General features: G+C 38.2%; 1 protein-coding gene across 1 annotated transcript in view; it reads left to right on the top strand.

Annotated features, from left to right (window-relative positions):
- Positions 1–20,301, top strand: part of chico (insulin receptor substrate 1 chico) — a 61,227-nt gene that overhangs the window by 33,985 nt on the left and 6,941 nt on the right. The window contains exons 12-16 of the mRNA XM_071595324.1: positions 3,426–3,507; positions 5,029–5,202; positions 7,653–7,932; positions 10,340–10,396; positions 18,065–18,443. Coding sequence (XP_071451425.1) covers positions 3,426–3,507; positions 5,029–5,202; positions 7,653–7,932; positions 10,340–10,396; positions 18,065–18,443 — 972 coding nt within the window. The remainder of the gene's footprint in view (positions 1–3,425; positions 3,508–5,028; positions 5,203–7,652; positions 7,933–10,339; positions 10,397–18,064; positions 18,444–20,301) is intronic.

Here is a 20,301-nt window from a genome sequence, read left to right as displayed (position 1 = left end):
CATCATTGACTTGAACCTCAAACGACTAATGCACTATCTTTGCTCATGAACACTCTTGAGTTAAGTAGTAATTTCCAATGCATATGTAGCTGCCTGGTTTCTGAAGCATGTGCAAATATCCATGTCTCATCCACCGTAATATCACCATTTAAAAGACTTCATTAGTCTTCATCGGTCCACTCCCAAATGTCAGGGCAAACATCTTTTCTGTTTTGCTTTTGTTCATCCGATCAAACTTTTGCCATCATTTTTTGCACCAACTTTTTTTATGTTCAATCTTCTGTTAAAATATGTCAAACACTCAATCTGCTGTCTTTCCTTATGATTTCTTGTGAACTTTTGCAATGTCTCCATCGTTTGATGACACGAGAGGTCGGTCAGTTGGATTTCATCTTTCACAAAATCTCTGCCTTCTAAAAATCTTTTATGCCACTTAAAAATGTATGCAGGAGACCAGCAATCATCGCTTATAATCATCGCCATAAGCTTCTAACAACATTTAAACTTCTATTGCTTTGTCTGTTGCTGACTTCTTAAGTTTCAAAATGAACGTCATGATTCACTTTTCATATCGAACATTTCCATGAGCAAGCTTGAATACTTGTCTTCACATGAAGTGCTCTTCAACCTGTGATGACTTGCAGGATCAATTTCAAGCTCGTCACCATGTTAGAATACATTTCAAGGTTTGATAGAAAGTGTTCACAAATACAGCTCGATAAATAGCTCCTTAATAATGTGAAGTTTAATTTTATTTGTGTCATACCTCATACTCATTCACTCCTGAAGCACACTCTTCAAACCTAAAGTGCACTTGCCCTGCGTTAAACCCTTCTCAAGCTACATATATTTCTACCAGCTTTCATGCTGTGGCTGAAATGTGCATCCCCTCTTCCCCACATTCTGAGCATTCTCCCATCTGTATCACAGCCCTCAGTATGGCCATCAATTCCCAATATCTCCTCCACAAACTCTTCCTGCCTTCTTTCTATTTATTCCCTATTCCTACCTCCCCTGTTGCTCCAATTTACCAAACACTTCTTCCATCAATTCCCTCTCCTTCCTCCCATACCGAACACACCTCAAGCACTTCTACCTGTCTTACTCTCTCTGGAAAACCATTTTTTTCTCCATTCTCTCCAGTACCCACACCACTAGATACATTGATATCATGTCAGTTGTTGCAATTTTACTTTATATTATGTCTGCTTTGGATCTAATTTTAATGGGTATTTATTCATTGTGTTTCAATATTTTACAAGTAAGGGGAAAGATAGGGAACACACGCTAGGTCACTTGGGTGTGTTTGGGAAACAGTGACCCACGTATACCTCAACCACACACAAAAAGGCAAAATTAATAATAAAAAATGAAACAAACTTACATCCACTCGATCACCAAGGTGTGTTAAGGAATAACAGTCACTCTCGTGAATTGCATTCACACACGCACTCATTCATGATTTACAGGAATTCCTCCCATGGCAGTGACCCACGAATTTCACAGATGAATACAAAATTATAAAACGGATGTATGCATGCTCTCCCTAATTCACTCGATCACTCAGGTGTGTTCGAAAACACGGACCTTTGCGATTCACAGGTACTCACTCGTTCAGGCTTTCCAAGGATTCCTCCTATGCCAGGGACCTGTCAATTACTCAGAAATAACAAAAGGAAACAGAAAGGACTTATGTAAACATGTAATCAGTCAATCACTCGGGTGTGTTAGACCTTTGTCAATCGCACACACTCACTTATTCAGGGTTTACAAGGATTCCTTTCATGCCAGGGGCCTGTCAATCACACAAATATAAACAAAAAGCAAGGAAATAAGTATCGGGGGGTAGGTAAGTGCCTAGAGAAAACCTGACACCAGGTGTTTCGCCTGCCAAGCAGGCCTCTTCAGAGAAGAATTTTCTCTCGACCTTCACACAAAATCAACGTAAAGCATTTTCTTGTTTCTTTATGCTTACTTGCATGGAATAATTTAGCGTGTCATAAGGTGCGCATCAATTTAAATCCAGGGTCAGCTTCTGATAGCAAATATAGCATTAGGAGATGGGAAAAGCAATGTGAAGATAGAGATAGGGAAAGAAATCTGGTTTTATCAGCAGTGGTTATCCAATGTAAGGCCAAAGGAAAGAGATTAGGAGTTAGGAATAAAGGAGCATAGGAATTTAGTTTTATCTCCGGTGGAAAATCAGGTATGGGCTTACATTATGTTTTGACTCCCAATTTGCCAGTTGGTAAATGGAGGGAGTTAGTCGGTGACCCACCAAAAACAGTTAGTTACATGGGCATATATGAGCCCTGTTCAAATAATAGTTTTCTTAAATTTTTTAGTCTTATAATTTATTGTTCAAAAATTTCATTTAGTGGTATGCTGTGGGAGGTTTATGCAACCAATTGCCCCGATTCTTTGGCTTGGAGATGGCGTTAGGGAGCTGTTTCACCCACCAAAGGAGAAATAGACGACGCAAGGGAAAAGGATTGTGCATGAAACAATCATGCAATGTCATAAAGGATAGGAGTAGTGCGTTTTGTGGCACTCATTGCCAGAAGAAGGGGACGAGCCACATTACGCATTCAAACACTAAAACCCACCATATGGCAAACATATTATTATTCACATGGAAATAGATTTGGGGAAAAGGGATAGGAAGACAAATAAAGGACGAACACGGGAGAGTTGTGGAAGGTGGAATTAAGCAGATCACAAGCACAGAAAGATATCCTTGACCGGGACTTGAACCACGGACCTTATGACGATCCTCTGACCACTTGAGCTATCGAGGAAATTTAATTTAAACTGAAATCTGTGGGGGATTTATGCAATATGTCTTTTATTTGTGTTCCTACATTATTTCACCCTTTGCACTTTGTTTCATTTAGCATTAGTTGTAATTATTCCAAACTAATAAAAGTCATCAACAATATTAAATTGTGAATGACGGCCATAATAAACCATTAGTACTGTTTTCAAGCTCATCATAATTCCATGAATAGATAATGATGGAAAATGTATACACATGAATTACGACCAATAAATAATGCATGTTTTCTTTTAGGGGATCTGTTGGAATTAAATCCATGCAGAAGTAACATTCCCTGTAAATATATAGCCTATTGTGCAAGGGTAATTTATTTTGTTCATTAAAATCTCTAGTACGCATTGACTGTTTGGTATACAGTGAAATTAAGTAATTACTGCCATTTTTGATGTGTCTATTGCCATTATAAAAAACTAGTACTTGCACTGATATTTTATTTGGGCTTGTACGCATCCCTTTGAACTGCATTGGTTGCAGTCGAATGGGTTGTATGCCTCTCCGACATTGGAATTCTTCCTTTTATATTTGCACACCCCTTCTGCAATAATTCCATTGTTTTGAATCCCATCCTGCACTTCTTTTTTGTTCACAGCATGGGGCCTACATGGAGATGCACAGCCCGTGTGGGACTTCTTCCTTTGATTCAGTGGATGGCTACATGCCCATGAGTCCAGGTGAGAGCATATTTCTCTCTCTCTCCCGTCTGTCATCAACATCCATGTTTGTTTTCAAAACTCTCAGCAGTGGGCTGGTGAGCACACTAAATAATCCCAAAAATTATTTTTACTTAAATAACTAAATTTTTGTCTTGAAATTTGCTGGTGTGTTTGTGAAAGATCAGGGTAAATTAAATTGAAAATGATTACTTGAATCACATTTTTTTGGATATTTTATTATTTTGGAAGTTGAAAAGCCATCTCTGAGAGTTGTCTCCTCTGGTGGTCCAGGCAAAACAGGAAGGGTGTGGAGGTTGGGGGAGAAGAAAGGGTCTTTGGAGGTTGAGCCTCTAGTAGTAGTCGAAGGTATGTCTGCAGGTGAGAGTAAAGAGAAACTATGGAAATAAAATCTGTTAAGTGGTTCCAAGAAACTGCAGGAGATGCCGCAACAGTAACTTTTTACAGAGTCATCTGCTAATATGCATTTCAATGAAACAATTTCAGAATGTAAAAATCATTCGCCTTGACTGGGATTCGAACCCGGATCAGAGTCGAAGAGGGTGCTTCAAAAGCTTAACTGGCTAAAGCACTTGGCCAGACATCGAGGGATCCGGGTTTGATCCTAGTCTAAGCGAATGATTTTTACATTCTGAAATTGTTGCACTGTTAAATGGTGCCATATTTCTCCTCTTGCTCTGCCTCTATAGTGCCTTATAGTGAACCTAGGCTTTGTTTGATCAGGGATGGACTAACCTGTAGAAAGGGAATCTCAGGAAGGAATTTGTCTCTCTCAGTGATACACATTTAGGAACCATTAAGTTATTAGTTAAATTATATAAGGAATCTAGCATGAGTCATTTGTTTCACATAATTTATGTTCAGAAGGTTATGTATGCATAAGTATTTTTGCTGCGAATAAAACTTGAGTAATTTATGGTGAATGAGTATGCAGAGACCCTGGCGTACCATGAACGAAGACAGCACATTGAAATACAACGTGGGTTTGCCAGCCTCAATTTTATGCAGAAATGTAAATTTAAACCTGAAGTTGGAGGATAAATTGTTTTCTAGCATCAAAGTAATCCTTTTTGACCAATTATAGTTCTGTGGAAAATAAATTACAGGAATCATGCACGCACACAAGTATTGAAAGGACAGGCTGAGGTGGTAGAATATATGTGGATTTGGCATTAAAATATCCCTCCTCTCGTATAACTTCTTTTTTACCTAAATGTTGAATCACCTGTGACATTGAATGGCCTCTGTGGGTACAATATGGAGACAACTGTTACAACCTACATGTTAATAATAGGGCAATAATCTATTTGTAGGGGATTGGTCATGATATTCTCTACGACTTGTATCAGATTTGCACTACTGAATATTCGCCCTGTGCAATTCACAGCAAGTTGAGATGTTGTTTGACCCCCGTCAAAAGGCTGTAACTTCCCTGATCTCTATCACTCTCAATCATTGCTCTTTTGTTGGTTGATGGACCATCTTCACGAGTGTCCCTTGTCTCTCTCCCTCCCCCCCAAGTAGGTGGAGGTGGTGGTGGGCCACTCTTCCCAACAGCAGAGGGCAGCTGCAGTGGTGGTGCTACCAGAGGGCCCTCGCAGACTGCTAAGCAGGAAGATGGTTACGTCCCGATGACGCCAGGACGTCCCACAGATGATGGATATGTGGACATGGAACCTCACCAGAACAAGGAAGGCAAGTGTGCAGGCATACAGAGGACTCACTCCCCCTCTCTTGTTGTCTCCACAAACACATACAGAGTGGCAATGGCATTGGAAGAGGCTTGATTGCAAAGAGCTGAACCAGAGTGAACCCCGGGGGCCGTTACAGATAATTTTTAAGATTCTTAATCTGGCTGGGTTTGGTAAAAATTTTTAATTTACTCAATATTGGACTTAATTTTCGTGCAAGATCATCTTTGAAGACAAATATGACTGATAAATGTGAAATAAATTCTTAAAAAAATTTTAAGAACTTTGGTACATGAAAAAAACAGCAAGTAAAATCTAAATTGCCAATGTAAATGTGAATAATTATATCACTCATTTTCTTCTTGGTCTAAATATTTTGAATGAGTTTCAGACTATTGCATTGTATGTATGCAATAGTCTGAAAATCTGCATCTGCAAAAAGATATGTTCTCATATAAATATATCTAAATTACTTCAAGCACTATTTCATCGAAGTAAAGAGTAGTACGAAAAATTGTTAATAGTACATGGTTAAAAATGAATAATCAGAAACGAATTGTCATTCACTTTAACATGGCTTTATAGTGATATTTGTTTGGATAATATTGATGTTATCTAAATAGCATTAGTGCCAAATATTTTGTGCTATTAAAAGTGAGAAAAAAAAGTGCTGGAATATCAATCCAGGAGAAATATGTTGTTAAAAGTTGAAATTTTGACTTAAGGAAAGCGTGAACTTCTCCAAGAAGTAGACGAGAATTCTCATTATACAAATGAGTGTTATGAAATGGAGCGGTATTAAAACCATTAAAATATTTTAAGTTTTTCTGTTTTGTATCATTCATGGTGGAGGTGCTTCTGAGAAGTTTCCATTCACACTGAATGAGTTCTTCAAAGTGAATTGTAGTCGGTTATGTTTTCGATCATTAACCAGTCCTGAAAGTGTTTCTTTATTTTTCCAGTGCTGCAATAGTCAAAAAATACCTTTCCATTTTATTATAATTGTATTTTGTGAAACAATTTTATTTTTATGTTCATACTTTAAAAGGCCATGGCACTTCCAAGAAATTAATTCAAAAGATAGTATGTAAATTTTTGGCTTCTTAAGAATGGTACTTCAGTTATTGTAACTGGAAGTTAAACCTCTATGTAATTATCATGCAGTACTTGAAAAATAATGAAATTCAAGTGTACTCAGACCATGCTGCATATTTATTAAGCATTGATTTATTAACTATCATATATAGGCATTGAGGAAGTATTTGTATAAAATGCACTATATATACTTCATAGCATTAATTAAACAAAAGGTTTTATTATACGGTACAAAATATCTATCTAAATATCTAACAAAATATCTATTATCTGTGGAAAAGTACGAGTCTTTCTTTCTTTTTTAGTAATGGATATTAATTACTTCCACGAAGTGAAGCCTGAAACAATAGAATAAAAGGTTTTATCTTATGTTATGACCAACAAGCTACAGAGTTAACGTTAATAACTTGCTACATCATATATAATGTATAAGGTGTGTCCAAAATGTATTCTACCTGCGTTCATAACTCTTTGCTCGCATTATTCTTCGTTACCTGGCTCGAAAGTAATTCCCATTCACTGAATGACATGCTTCTGTCTGTGCTTTCACATCCTCAAGCAGTCATGGAAGTCAATTTTTGGAAAGGCCTTCAGTGCATTTGTCACGTTTGTTTGAATTGCCTATCTGTCACTGAACCAGTACCCTTTGAGCGGTTTTTTCGATCTTGGAAATAGGCAAAAGTCAGAGTGGAGGGACTATGGAGGCTGGCGAAGTTGTGTTATCTTGTAGTTAAGCCGTAAACTGTTGCCAAAGGTTTGATGAATGCACTGGCTCCTTAATCATGGCAAAGAAGCCAGTCGCCACTCACCCACGAATCACTCCCAAAATCTCTGTTAGAATTCTTGGAACAAAAGTTTTAGGAATTCCAGGATTACTTTCTAGTTCTTTTTTGCCCATAAACTCATCACCGAAGGCCTTCCATGTTATTTCAATAGTTTCTGCACAACTCATTATGAGTTTAAAGGAAATCTTAATGAAAAATCATTGGTCACATATGTTCCATCATTTACAGTGATAACAAATCTGACGAACACAAAAGGGAATAAGCAAATACATGCTGTGCACAAAATAACATGTCCTGTTGGTAACTGCGGCAGCTGGCGAGTTTGTGAGTAGTCACTGGTACTGCTCATACCCCACAGAGGTCACTCAAACGTTCTGGTGCGGAGTTATGAACGCAGGTTGGATACTTTTGAGACAGACCTCATGTGCTACCTTCATTCAACTGAAACTTGCCACAGCCTATCCAGCTTAAGATTACCGCGTCTCCTTCGAAATCTCCTCTCTCCGCTCATATGCGAGAGGTGGTCACTGATGGGCACATGTGGAGTTAATCGTGTTTTGCATGACTTTGGCAGATGGAGGCATGAGCATAACTGGGCAAGGAGACATGTCGCCAGCCGCGAGCAATTGCTCAGTCACGTCGGGAACACCGTCGACGGACACCCGCTTCTCCGAGTACCATTTGGAGAAGGTGAGCGCCTACTTCACGCCATCGGAGGAGGAGGAGGATGGTGGGAGCCGAGGTGGAGGTGAGGGCGGAAGCAGCACCGGCGGGGATGACATCCTTCCCATTGGCAGGCCCATGAGGGCGTACTCGGTGGGATCCAAGCCGGAGACCTTAAGACGGAAGAACTGGTGAGTGCTGAGTTTCTTTTCTCTTCGAGACCTCGTGATTGGTGGGAGAACTACTCCTTAGGATTAACTTCTTGGCTCTGGAGAATTGGGCCCATATGAGGGCAGTCGGAAAAATATATTTATTTGATGGGTCAATGAAACTCAAAAAGTAAGATTGGGGAACTATGGAGTTTGAATGTTTCATCGAAAACTATCTGCAATGTAAGCCTTGAAAAAAAAATCATTTGTAATACAACCTTTGTTTAACTGTTTTGAAGCAGTAACAATTTGATTCCAGTCATTTTTAATTAGATCATTTTTAGTGTTAATGATATCTGTTCTAGTGATTAGCTTGATCTTGAAACCACTTGCTATTTACTATTTAAAAAAAAATATATTTCTAAATGAGGATGAAGTATATTAAGGTACATATTTTCTAAAGTGTAAACAAAGAATGGAAGACTTTGCATTTCCACGGGAAAGAATTTATTGTTGTCGACTAGTTTTGCTGTACTGTAGCGTCATCTGAACTGTAGCGAAACTAGTCAAACACAATAAATTCGTTTCCTGTGGGAACGCAATGTCTTTGATTCTTTCTTCGTGCTTAAAAAATGAATTTCCACCAACTATCAGCATCTCAACCATCTCTCAAATATATATTATTTTGTATTATTTAATCTGTGATGTAGCTTCCAAGTTAAGAGGCAGCTAAGCATCATAGGGATTAAAGCTGAAATGGAATAGGGTCATTCAACATATATTTTATCAAAAGGTTTCTTTCATCATAATTCCAGAGCTTGTACTGTACCAATGAAAACTTTTACCTATCGGCACCAGACATGTCTCTGGGTAAAATTCAACAGGTCTTTCAGTGATAAGATACTTGCATGCAACAAATTTGTCAAAATGAAATTAGTCCCCAATTTATGATATAAATCCATTCTATCAAGTAAGTATTAAAACACTGAGTTATGAACGTTTTCTAGGAAAATGGACTCAGCAGTTCCAAGGAGTGTTGAGGTTTTCTGTTAAGTTATGGTTTCAAGAGTATAAATTTGAGGTTTCTGATTGTATTACATTATTTGGAGACCACTCCAAACTCTGGACAAATTTTAATTCAAGCATCGCATCATCTTAGGGTGGATGAGCGTGAGGTTTCATTTTATGCACATGATCATAGATCATATTTCATACTAAAATGGGATATAATTCATTGGGGCATATCTTTTTGAATATGGTAATTAGCATGATAATTATTATTAGGGAACTTTTAAAATTATTTGTAGTGTTGAAAAGAAGATTGTATAATCAATTTGGAAACAATGGTTCACTTAATATGAGGAGAATAGCTCTATCGGCTGGAGGAATACTCACAATGTCGTTTTTCGTGACAACACAGTAGGATTGCACAATTTGACGACAAGCATAGTACCACTCAATTGTCATTGGTAATGAGATGCAGGAGAACAAATATCAATGGCAGTTGAAACAGTTTTATTTTTCACTCAATTTTTCAGTGCTATGAGTGCTAAATTATCCCTATTTCTTGTCTTTTCTTTATGTTCCACTGTCCCTTTGTGCCTTCTTAGTGGAACTTAAAATAATTGTCATGAGTAGATTAGTGACATATCTGGAACAATGCTCAGACTCTCTATCTATTTTTAAAAAAGAAATCAACCAGCACTCCGTGTACTTCACCACGGAATTTGGAGACTGCAAACTTGTTTTTCCCCTGGATTTAGTTCAGTGACCATTGATGATGAACATGAGTATAAGAATAATTATGTGTCTCATTTTCAAATACATGGCAGTTCATATTGAATTTAACATGAAAAAAATAAGCTTATTTTAAGAAGGAATCTCAAAGATTTCATAATTTTAGACAGGTGTGCAGTGAGAAACTAAATGGCAAATCAATTTACTCATTAGGAAAATATTGCTCAATTATGTAAGGCATCAAATGCATTATTATTTTTTGTACGAATAACTTCTTTTGGTTTAATTGTAAATGCACTTTTTCCTAGTGATGATAATTGTTTTATATGCATAATTCAGGTGTAAAATCAACCAAAACCTCTTCTAAATTATTTATTGCTCCAGTACTTGGTTTTCTCTCATCCATATTACCAACAAATGTGGACTTTACAATGTCCAATATTGCTGTAAGGTACAGTCGGAAGTTCAGCGAAGAGGTAATTGTCCTATGATAAGTGATATTTCTAATTAATTAGAAGTGCTTGTGTTCTTCCATGAATCATAAGTGACAAGTTTCCTTTTTTTAAAGATAAATTTTACGCTACCAGGATATTTTGTGATTGTAATAGTTCATAAGGTGTCTTTCTTTTGTGGAGCAGGTCGACTCTGGATGGTTTTTAATGTATCATATTTGTGTTCCTCCTTTTCTTCCAATCTCTCTCGTGAATTGAAGCCTCCCGGTACCAAACGATCGGACCAATTTCCACAAATCTCCTTCCACTTCCTCCACGTAAATATTTATCTTAAGTCTTTTCTTTTTTCTATGTAAGTGGTAGGCCCACAGTTCCCACACCTGCTACCATAGTGCTACATACATAGATAGTGTTAGAAAAGTAACAGTGAATGATTTGAGATGTAATAGATATTGTGATTGCAAGTAATTATATCTTGCTTAGTAACATGACCTAAACTAATTTGATAAAGCGTTACGGAATTGCTCAAGTTGAATTGACCTCATCTATTGATAATCATAAAGAAGCTAAGTTGTTTTCTCTAGCATTAAAAGTGTAAAAGCTTTATGGCTCTTTTGAGTGATTGCATGTCTTGGTTAAAACCAATCCTCATTGATTTTGGCAAAATATTTCAAGAAACCTATTGCTTGAAATTTACTGAAATTTCTCTGAGTATACAGTGGAAGCTGGATATAACAAGTATACCATGTGATTATGTCTCAGTATTATGAGTAAAACCCCTCTCATGGACTTCAACCGTGATGTGGTGGAAGGGCTTGTCCATTCCAATGGTCCCCTAGAGCTGTGCTGATGGGAGTAATAATAATTGCTCCTGGTAGGGTCACCATGTAGGTCGAAGGTTAGAAGCCAGACGAAAGGTAGTTCAAGCAGTGTCTGTTCCTCAGTGAGTCGGCTGCAAAGGCATCTGACCCCAGTGGGGTGGCCATTGAGTGGTGGTGTCACGTTAAAAACACTATTGAGGAAGGCAACGGGAAACCACCTCAATTATCATTCCCAAGACTTTGTGATGGTCACTACAGAGATTTTGAGTCCTGGCAACTATGGGGCTCGGCCCAATCAGCCGTGTGTCGTGCCCGGCAGCGGGGGAGGCAAGGCTTCCGTGGTCATCATCCCACAAAACCCTTGCAGGGGAAAACCAGCAGCAGCAGAACAAAAGACATAGGAGAAGACCAAATTAGTTAACATTGGAACTTGGAATGTTAAAACAATGCTTAGGACAGGAAAACTAGATAGTAGGAAAGAGATGGAAGGAGGAAATATAGATGTTTTAGGTCTATGCAAGGTGAGATGGAAAGATAGCAAGTTTTACTTGAGTAATAGTTATAGAGTGATATACAGAGGAGGGAATGAGAACCAGTGAGGGTTAGTCATAATATTGAATAAAAAGGTAGGAAGAAGCGTAGTCAACTTAGTGCAGGCAACAGATAGCATATTACTTGTCGATGTGAAAGCAAAACTGATGCATTTGGTCATTTTTCAGGTACCAAGCAATCATATGAAGGTAGAAGTCAATAGGGTATACGATCAGTTAGAGGACATAACTGCATATGTTCTTGCAGGGAAACATTTGATAGTGATGGGGGATTGGAATGCGATGGTAGGCATAGGAAGAGATGGTGATAAGGTTGGGGGAACTATGGTTTAGATATGAGGAGTGACTGTGGGGAGAAAGCCATTGAGTTCTGTAGGAGCTCAATCAGCAACACTTGGTTTAGATATGTTTGTTGATTTTGAAAAGGCATTTGATAGATTGAATTGGGAAAAACTGTTGAATGTATTGCAGAAAAATGGAATAAATTGGAGAGATCGGAGGCTAATCCACAAGGTATATGTCACAGATTGCTTAGATGCGAGTGGGGGACAGAGAGTCTGGATGGGCAATTTTAGGAAGAGATGTAAGGCAGGGTTGCCCATTATCACCATTGCTGTTCAACGCATATGTGGAGGAAATGATTCAAGAGGCATGGGAAGAACTGGAGATAGGAATGAAAGTTGGGGAGAAATTCGTGAAATCACTTAGGCTTGCTGATGATCAAGCTTTAATCTGTCAGTCAGTGAAGCAGTTGCAAGCAATGCTGAGTAAATTGAAAATTCAGTGCAACAGATATGGGATGAGAATAAATGCAAGTGAAAGAAAGGTCATGTGGCATTCCCGGAAGAGAATGGCTGAGTGAAATGTAAAAATAGAAAGCCAAAAACTAGAGTTGGTTGAACAGGAGAGATTTGATGACAGAGGCGTTGAGTAAGGATGTTAAGAAAAACTTCATTAAAACTTGGATGTGGAGTGTATTTATGAATGGGGTGGAAACATGGTCATTGAAGCAGGATGATAGGAATAGATTGGAGGCTTTTGAAATGTAGGTGTGGAGACAGTGAAGTGGACAGAGAGGAAAACAAATCAGGAAGTGCTAGGTATGGTGGAAAAGAGATAGGATTGCAAAATGAGACAGGGAAAATGAAAACAAAGCATTTTGATTGGCAATGGGATGTTGAAGACTGCAATAGAGGGGAGAATTTAGGTTAACAAGGAAGGGACAGGAATAGGATAGGGATGTTGGGCAGAATGAAAAGAGGAAGGAAGTGTACAGAGATGAGGCGGGGCTTGGTGTGGAGTAGGATGTTGGGTTGTGTTAGGAAAGACCAGATAATTATTTGGTAGTTATGACCATCCAAAACCTACCTTGAATGGTAGATAACCTATAATAGTAAAAATGAATAATAACCGGGGTACAGTTTTTGCCCTATAATTTATACGGAAAATAAATCCACCTTATCAAGACCTATGCTCTGCCATGGCTCTAACATTGGTCATTCAATATTGTGTGTTTCGGCTTCTGTGTAAGAATGGAAGTCTTAGAATTGCATTATCATTTTTTGGCCGAGCAAATATATTTCAATTAATCTAGATTGTCGATTCGTAATTTCCTGGCAAATGTGATTTTTGTGGCTTGTTTGTTTTCCATGGAACAGATTTTCAGTTTGGTCTACTGCACCATCATTATGCTTTAAATGGATTAAAATTACAATTCTGGATGTCACAGTGTCTGTGCTATTCTGTTGATTTTGTCAGCAGAGATCAGTAGCTGGAAAAGGTGTTGAATGCCACGTACATCACTATTGTAATTGGCAATCTAACTAAGGCAAAATACAGTATATCAGTGGCAGACCAACTGCTCTTCTGGTGGCCCTAAGTTGGATCATGGAAATAGTTTGGTTTCCCAAGTCTAGCCTTAATCCGAAGAGGATATTTAAGTAAATAATGTCATTGTTCTTTATTTAGTAGAACTGAGACAGCAGTTCTACAAACTCTTTCCTATTGAAACATATGCTGGCTTCTGTGACACTATGAGGTGGTGGTTGTGGAGGATAATTGAGGTGCTAGAAATGAAGTTTTTCTGACCACCTTTGGGTTCATATTTAAATTGACACTCAAAGGAAGTTTTCAGCGACACTGAAGTCATGACTTGTTTCTACGTTTGTGTCGTCTTTGGTCATCAACCATCAATAGACAGCATTCAAGAAGCATTTGGGATCTCTGCTAGATGGCTGTAATGGCAAAAATATCATGTAGTGTTTGGGATCCTAACCATTCAAATGTTATGTATATTTTAAATGATGTAATCGCACAAGGTCATTAGTTCTGCGGTTTGTTTGCATATTAATAAAAGTTTTCCATGCCTAAATTTATTAACTTTGCAATAGCAAATGCAGATAGTAAGTGATATTTCTTCGGAAATATGGCTGAAAATATGACAATATGACATCCTTTGTTAAATGAGTGTTTACAAGTTAAAAATTTTAATTTTCAAAGTCTTTGCATAAAATGAAAGCATCCTCAACCGATTTTGAAATGCGATGCGTAACCTCTGGGCAGTAATACTCAATGTTCTGTGATATCAAACTAGTGTTGTCACCAAGGTTGACTGCCTATAATTTTTATACATGTAATTACAACATGGCAATGAATGGCATTGAATATCATCTTAAGTCATAAATATGTACAATAATTCCTATCAATAATTTCTTGGTTCATATCCTTACATCTAGGATGTAAATTACTTCAGTTATGCCTATAAATTCCTGAACAGGCCAAGATATTCATTTATAAGTGATTAATAAATCACAACTTGTAAAAATGAGAATTCAATATAGAAGGGGATTCAATAGGGACTGTGGGCTGTCATTATATTTAGTTTCCACTGTTAATACTTCTTTGGCATTTTAAGAATGAAACAGTATTGGCATTTGAAATTGGTAGAAAATTAAATAGCTCTCAAATTATTGACCATATTTTTCTTAACACTCTGTGTAATATATTTGCCTCTTGTGTGAAATTAACTTATGATCTGAATATAGTCCCCCATTTTGAATATCTGTGGAAAATGGTGGGAAAAGACTTGTTTCTGCATACAAAAAGTTAGCATTCAGAGGGAATTTGCTATCCAAAATAGAGGGGGAGTATGTTCAGAGTATTGTGGAAATAGATTTTTTAAATGCATCACGAAATTCTCTTCTTGTACATTTGCTTATTTTATGCATATTACAATGCACTTGCACTTATTATGCATGCAGATAATAATTCCAGAAATAATGATTGATGGGATCTCATTTTTTGAATCTTAAAAATGAGTAGTTATGAGTTTTGTCAATTAGAAAGTTAATTGTCCATCTTCAGTGTAGACAGTGTCCCCATTAATTGTCAGTTAAGGGCATCTTCTTCATGCCATTTACGACCTTGGATGTGTCTTTCATTGTAGGTCAAGTTGGCATGAGTGAGTATTGGTAACATTATTTATTTCTGGGTGCGCACAGCCAATAGTTAATGTGGCCCTCTGAAATATGTGGAATTAATTCTTAGTTAAGAGTCATCAGGTTGTAATTGCAATGTGTGTTACTGGTCATTTTGAATCTACATATTCTTTTGCAAGTTTTCAAGATGTTTGGAAATTTATAGTTTAAAATAGTTGCTACTGTCGTGGAAAATGGAAGCAAATACTTAAGGAGTACCCATGAGCCGTGAAATCCCTAATAATAAGATTTTAAATAGATTTAGGTATTTTTCATTTGATTTTTATTGGATGTCACTTCGACCAGATTTTACCAGGCTTTGGTACTCGTCACCTGCAGCCTTACCCAAGCCATGTGATTTTTTGGGTACCAGATCTTTCTGGGAAATCATAACTGGCACAGTTAGAGGAACTGGCTGGCCCCCCTACCCTGATGTCACACACTGTAGGGCTTAGTACTGGGTGACCTCCACCATCACCAACCAAACCGACCTTTTGGTTGATTACTGTGTTAATGGTTTGTATATACGAGGGTCATCCGGAAAGTAGTACCCGTTCGTGCCGCATGAAGTGCTGACGACGCGAGTAGCCGCTGGACGAGGTCAGATAGCTTCAGTGGCTTGTCTGCCTTCTCTGAGCCAAGTTGCGTGACGCTAGCATTGCCTGTGTTGTTTCTGTGATTGTTTACAATGTTTAAAAAAATTGAGAACGCCGCCAGTTGTGAAGTGAGGGCAGTGATTAAATTCCTCAATGCAAGAAACGTTCGCCCATGTGATATTCATCGCCAATTAAAGGAGGTGTATGGAGACAATGTAATGGACGAGTCGTCTGTTCGGCGGTGGTGTCGCAACTTCAACATGGGGAGGGGGAACACACACGACGATGAGCATTCGGGGAGACCGTCTGTCATTACAGACCAACTGGTGAGCTCAGTTGACGAATTCGTGAGGAACGATCGGCGCGTCACAATTGATGACATCTGTGAGCATTTTCCCAATGTTTCTCGAACAATTGTTCATGAAATTGTTAAACACCATCTGCATTATGCAAAAATTTGTGCAAGATGGGTCCCTCGCGTATCTCAATGAGCCGGCGGCGAAGGACTATGCAGCAGGAATACAGAAACTTGTCACACGTTATGACAAATGCCTTAATTTGCTTGGAGATTATGTTGAGAAGTAGTTTAAAGTATCCTCTTTCAAATAAAATTTTTTTATGTTTGTTAATATTTACTTTTGTGTCTTTATTTCACGAACGGGTACTACTTTCCGGATGACCCTCGTATGTACAAGTTTTATTGATTTAATTCAAGTATTGCATCGGAAGCAGCCATGTCAAGTTGAAACATGTTCTGTTTGCCAACTGAACGATGGGGATAGCTCACAATACTACTCTGAAATTTTTGTTTCATCTTAATAAATTGTCTGATGAAGCCTATTGGAGGTTTATGGAGAGTCTGTTATTCCTAGTGGCTCGGGTAGAAGATGGCTTTTAATGGCTAAAGGGAAGAGGCACTCAATTTCAAAGGAGGGTGGACTATTTAAACTCCAATCACTTCTCTTATGGAAATGCTCCCTCTACCGCTGCGAGAGAAGATTGTTGAATTGTTTGAAATTACAATTATCTCTTTGAAAATCATGTTGAAGTGTGTAAATTTTGCGGACACTTCGTAATAAACAGTGCTCACATATTGAAATTCAAGTGTCCTTGGCTTGAAATAATTGGAGTTTCTCAACTCCACTGCTAAGAGTGCCAAATCTCATACCTGAGACTGCTTTGTTTTTGCAGCGATGTTAAACAATAGCTTATGATCTCAATCATCAATTGCACTGACCTTGGGAGCCAGAACCAATGCCTTTAAGGTATTCAGAGTAATGCCATACTTTCCACTGTTTATTGCTCTTCCCTTCCATCCCTCCCTTCCCCCCTCACGCTGTTAGAGCAGCCTCTGCCTTAAGTATGCCTGTGGCAGTCAATTTCAAAATTGATCTCAGTTAAGTCCCAAAGATGTCTTCCCCTACTCCAGCATCTTAATTTTAACAGCATTGATCTCAAGAGGAGTATTCTAATGTAAATTGGTCTTTTAAAGAGGAATCACTTTGACACAATAGGATTGATTGGACATTCATCAATCAGGGCTTGACAGGTTTTCAATATACCCTCCGTGAAATGGCTTCATCCATCTCAAATACTAAGAGCTTGCACAAGCACTTTAGTGGAGGAACTTGGGAATCCCAGTGGAGATAAATTCAACTAGTCTCATTATCACTAGATTGGTCAAAAGTCTGAAAAATGAGAGAAATGTTTGCTAGAGGGGTCGGAGAAATGTCACAATGTGTCCCCTTCTGCGATTTTGAAGTGGAGACCCAAATAGATGGACTAAGTGTGTGATATGGTCAAAATGGTAATTCGTTGAATGGTTAAGTAATGATGAAGCAGCATGTAGTCTCGCATGTTACAACGTACATTTTTTCTACATTGAATATGCACAGTAGTGGTAATGTTTTATTTTCTAGTTAAGTGCCTTATGAGTACCAATGTTTCACTCTTGATTACACCTTACCCGCTAACCTATTGGACTCAAATACTTATAATATTCCCCCATTTTGTTTTCAAGAGCAAAGTAGTTCACTTTTTATTCTAGTATGTTACAATGACGTGCACTTTTCTATTAGTACAGTGATGAAATATCACAATTACACCTTGAAGTTGCAATTCATATTTGAAAAAGTGTTACTGGGTATTTCAATGCTATCCTACTGAGATCATATAATTAATCAGTTCCAGGGTTATTTCGTATTTGTCTCGTTGAATCACTCATCAATTTTCAAGCCTTGGAAGTATTAGACCATCCCTTGGTTCTATTTCTCTAGCAGTTGGAAAATACTACATCTTGTAGGTGTTTAAACAATTAACAGAAATAACTCGCTGAATTTTTTCTGCATAAACAATGTATTTTAGGCTGGAAAAATTGAGACTGTTCAATACTCCAGACCTGTTGCGTACATGTGAGTGAGCTGGTGTGTGTGGGTCTTGCGCATACAATGCTGTCACCAAATGCTGCGGTGGGAAATGTACACTGCTGCACCTACCGTCCTGGCAGAACACCAAACTGTCATGGTCTTCTTTGTCTTGCAGGTTGGAGGTGGGCAACATGGATGCAGTTCGTGTTCGGGCATTCTCAGTGGGCAGTCGCCAATACCTGGCGCTCTCGTCTGCCAATGGCGGTGGCTCCTCATCGTCTCCCTCGCACCACCACTCCCCACACCGACATCAGTTGCACCACGCCAAGGCGTTTGCCCCATCGTCTGCGGTTGGAGGAGGTGGCAGCTCTGTCCGTTCCCGTGGTGGTGCCCTCTCGCCTAAAGGCATACCGATGGCAACATCTTCGGCACATGGCACCAAGAAGGGCAGCAAGTCATCTAGTGCACCAGTCCTGCAGATGCTCTCTAACTCGTGGTCTGGCTCATCGACGCTCTGCTCCCCCCCAGGATCTGTGCCATCTCCATATTCGCAGGTGCTGTGGATTTGTCTCTTTGTGTTTTCATTTTAGGAGTCAACTTTGTGCATATGCCTCGTACTGATACCCATATTTTTTGCATCAACCCTCAAAAAGTAATGTACGCTAAATAATAAATTAAATTTAGTATGGCAATAATGAGTAATGAAAGTGTTACTGATATCAAAACCTATGAATGAAGTCGGAGGGATGGAACATACAGTATGGCAATGTGTGCAGTTTAATGAAAGAAAGTTGTTGACTTTGATATAACATGCATCACAGGCAGTACAGTTAACCTTTAGTAATTCGGATGCTGTATAATCTGGACTGAATCTGGTCATAGATCATGGGTGGCTTAATAAGGGGTCATGACTGGCAGAAATTATGTACTTCACGAAACAATTGGTATTTCAATGCAACAATTTCAGAGTGTAAAAATCATTCGCCTAAAAAGAAGAAGGTTAAAAATTACTGTTGCGGCATCTCCCGCAGTTTCTTTGGAATTTGAAACAATTGGTATATCGTGCAAATTCTTATGAGTGTGATTCAAAATAATTTAAAAAATTGCAGTCTATATTTCAGTTGTGCATGTGCATTTGTGAACAAACTATTGGAACATGAAACAATTAAACTGCTCAATTAAATGCCAGCACAATTTGCATGTGCATGATGTCTATTTGAAATAGATGGTTGATACTTTTTATGCAATACCATGGCTCTCAGTATACATAGGTACTAAATGATTATGGGATGTTTGACATGAAAACTAACATAACCTGCTATGATAGCACCAAAAGGATTATTGTAAAAGAACAATTAAATTTGAGGTCAAACAACTTTGTGGGAGTTTGGTATCACTTGACACACATTGATGTGTAAAAGATCTCTACTCTGATCTGAAAAGAAAAGGCAGCTAAGGTCCCATCTATGTATATGCTCTAAGATTTGAATAAAATTGCCGCAATGCAAAGGGCATTTTCAGAAAATTATGTCACAAGAAGCTGAAAATATGGCAAGATTGTATATACCACTAGTGGAATGTGCATAAATAATCTCAAGCAGTAGAAATGCACTGATATGAAAGATACACAATAAAAAACTTGTAAAATACTCGCATTCATATAAATTGCTGTATTTGAGCTATGGTGTTTTACGAGGAGGTACACCATATTTGATAAAATTGCAACACCGAGTGCCTAGAGTGATGCTATTGAACCATTTAAGTAAAAATGGTAAGCTCTGTTGACTGAATGCAATTTTCAGGTATCGGAGATCTATAAATTAGGTGAAATATGCAGGTAATGAAGAGCTTTGAATTTTGCCATATGCTAGTTTAACGAAGTGAATTCAAGGTTCCTAAATGAAAAATTGGTCATGAAGGGTGTCTACAGTTCCATGTGTTAATGCTGATAATGACTTATGTACGGTGTGCGGCACTTGAATCTGGACAAATTTCAATTTGAATTTCTCACCGTATTGTAGTCCCACTGGAGGTCGAAATTGGCGTTCTTGAAAGCTATAGGCATCTAGTAAACAGTCATAACCTCAAAATAGCCAAGATGTTAAGTACAAGTGTGTGGTACAATCGAAGAGCTGATATTATCGAGTGTGTTTGCGCTGGGCGTGATGCATTGAAATAGTTCGAGTCTTCTGGTTCCCCAGATCAACTGTTTACGATATTTTGGCTAAGTGTAATGCTTCGGAGAAGTGTGGGTAAGGTTTTGCCAACCCAGCGATGAATTCTCATTCGAGGAAATGCATGCTTGTCAGGATTTAAGCGCCGCACCCTGTATTAGTACCAACTTAAGTTTTAAAGAATATCATTGATATATTTTATTTCAACAAGTTTATTTCAAATTGAATATGATCTTCT

Source organism: Hetaerina americana, unplaced genomic scaffold (assembly GCF_022747635.1).
Source record: "Hetaerina americana unplaced genomic scaffold, ioHetAmer1.1.p SCAF_7, whole genome shotgun sequence".
NCBI lineage: Eukaryota > Metazoa > Arthropoda > Insecta > Odonata > Calopterygidae > Hetaerina > Hetaerina americana.
Note: the sequence above shows the minus strand (reverse complement) of the source record. Positions and strands in the feature narration are given on the sequence as shown.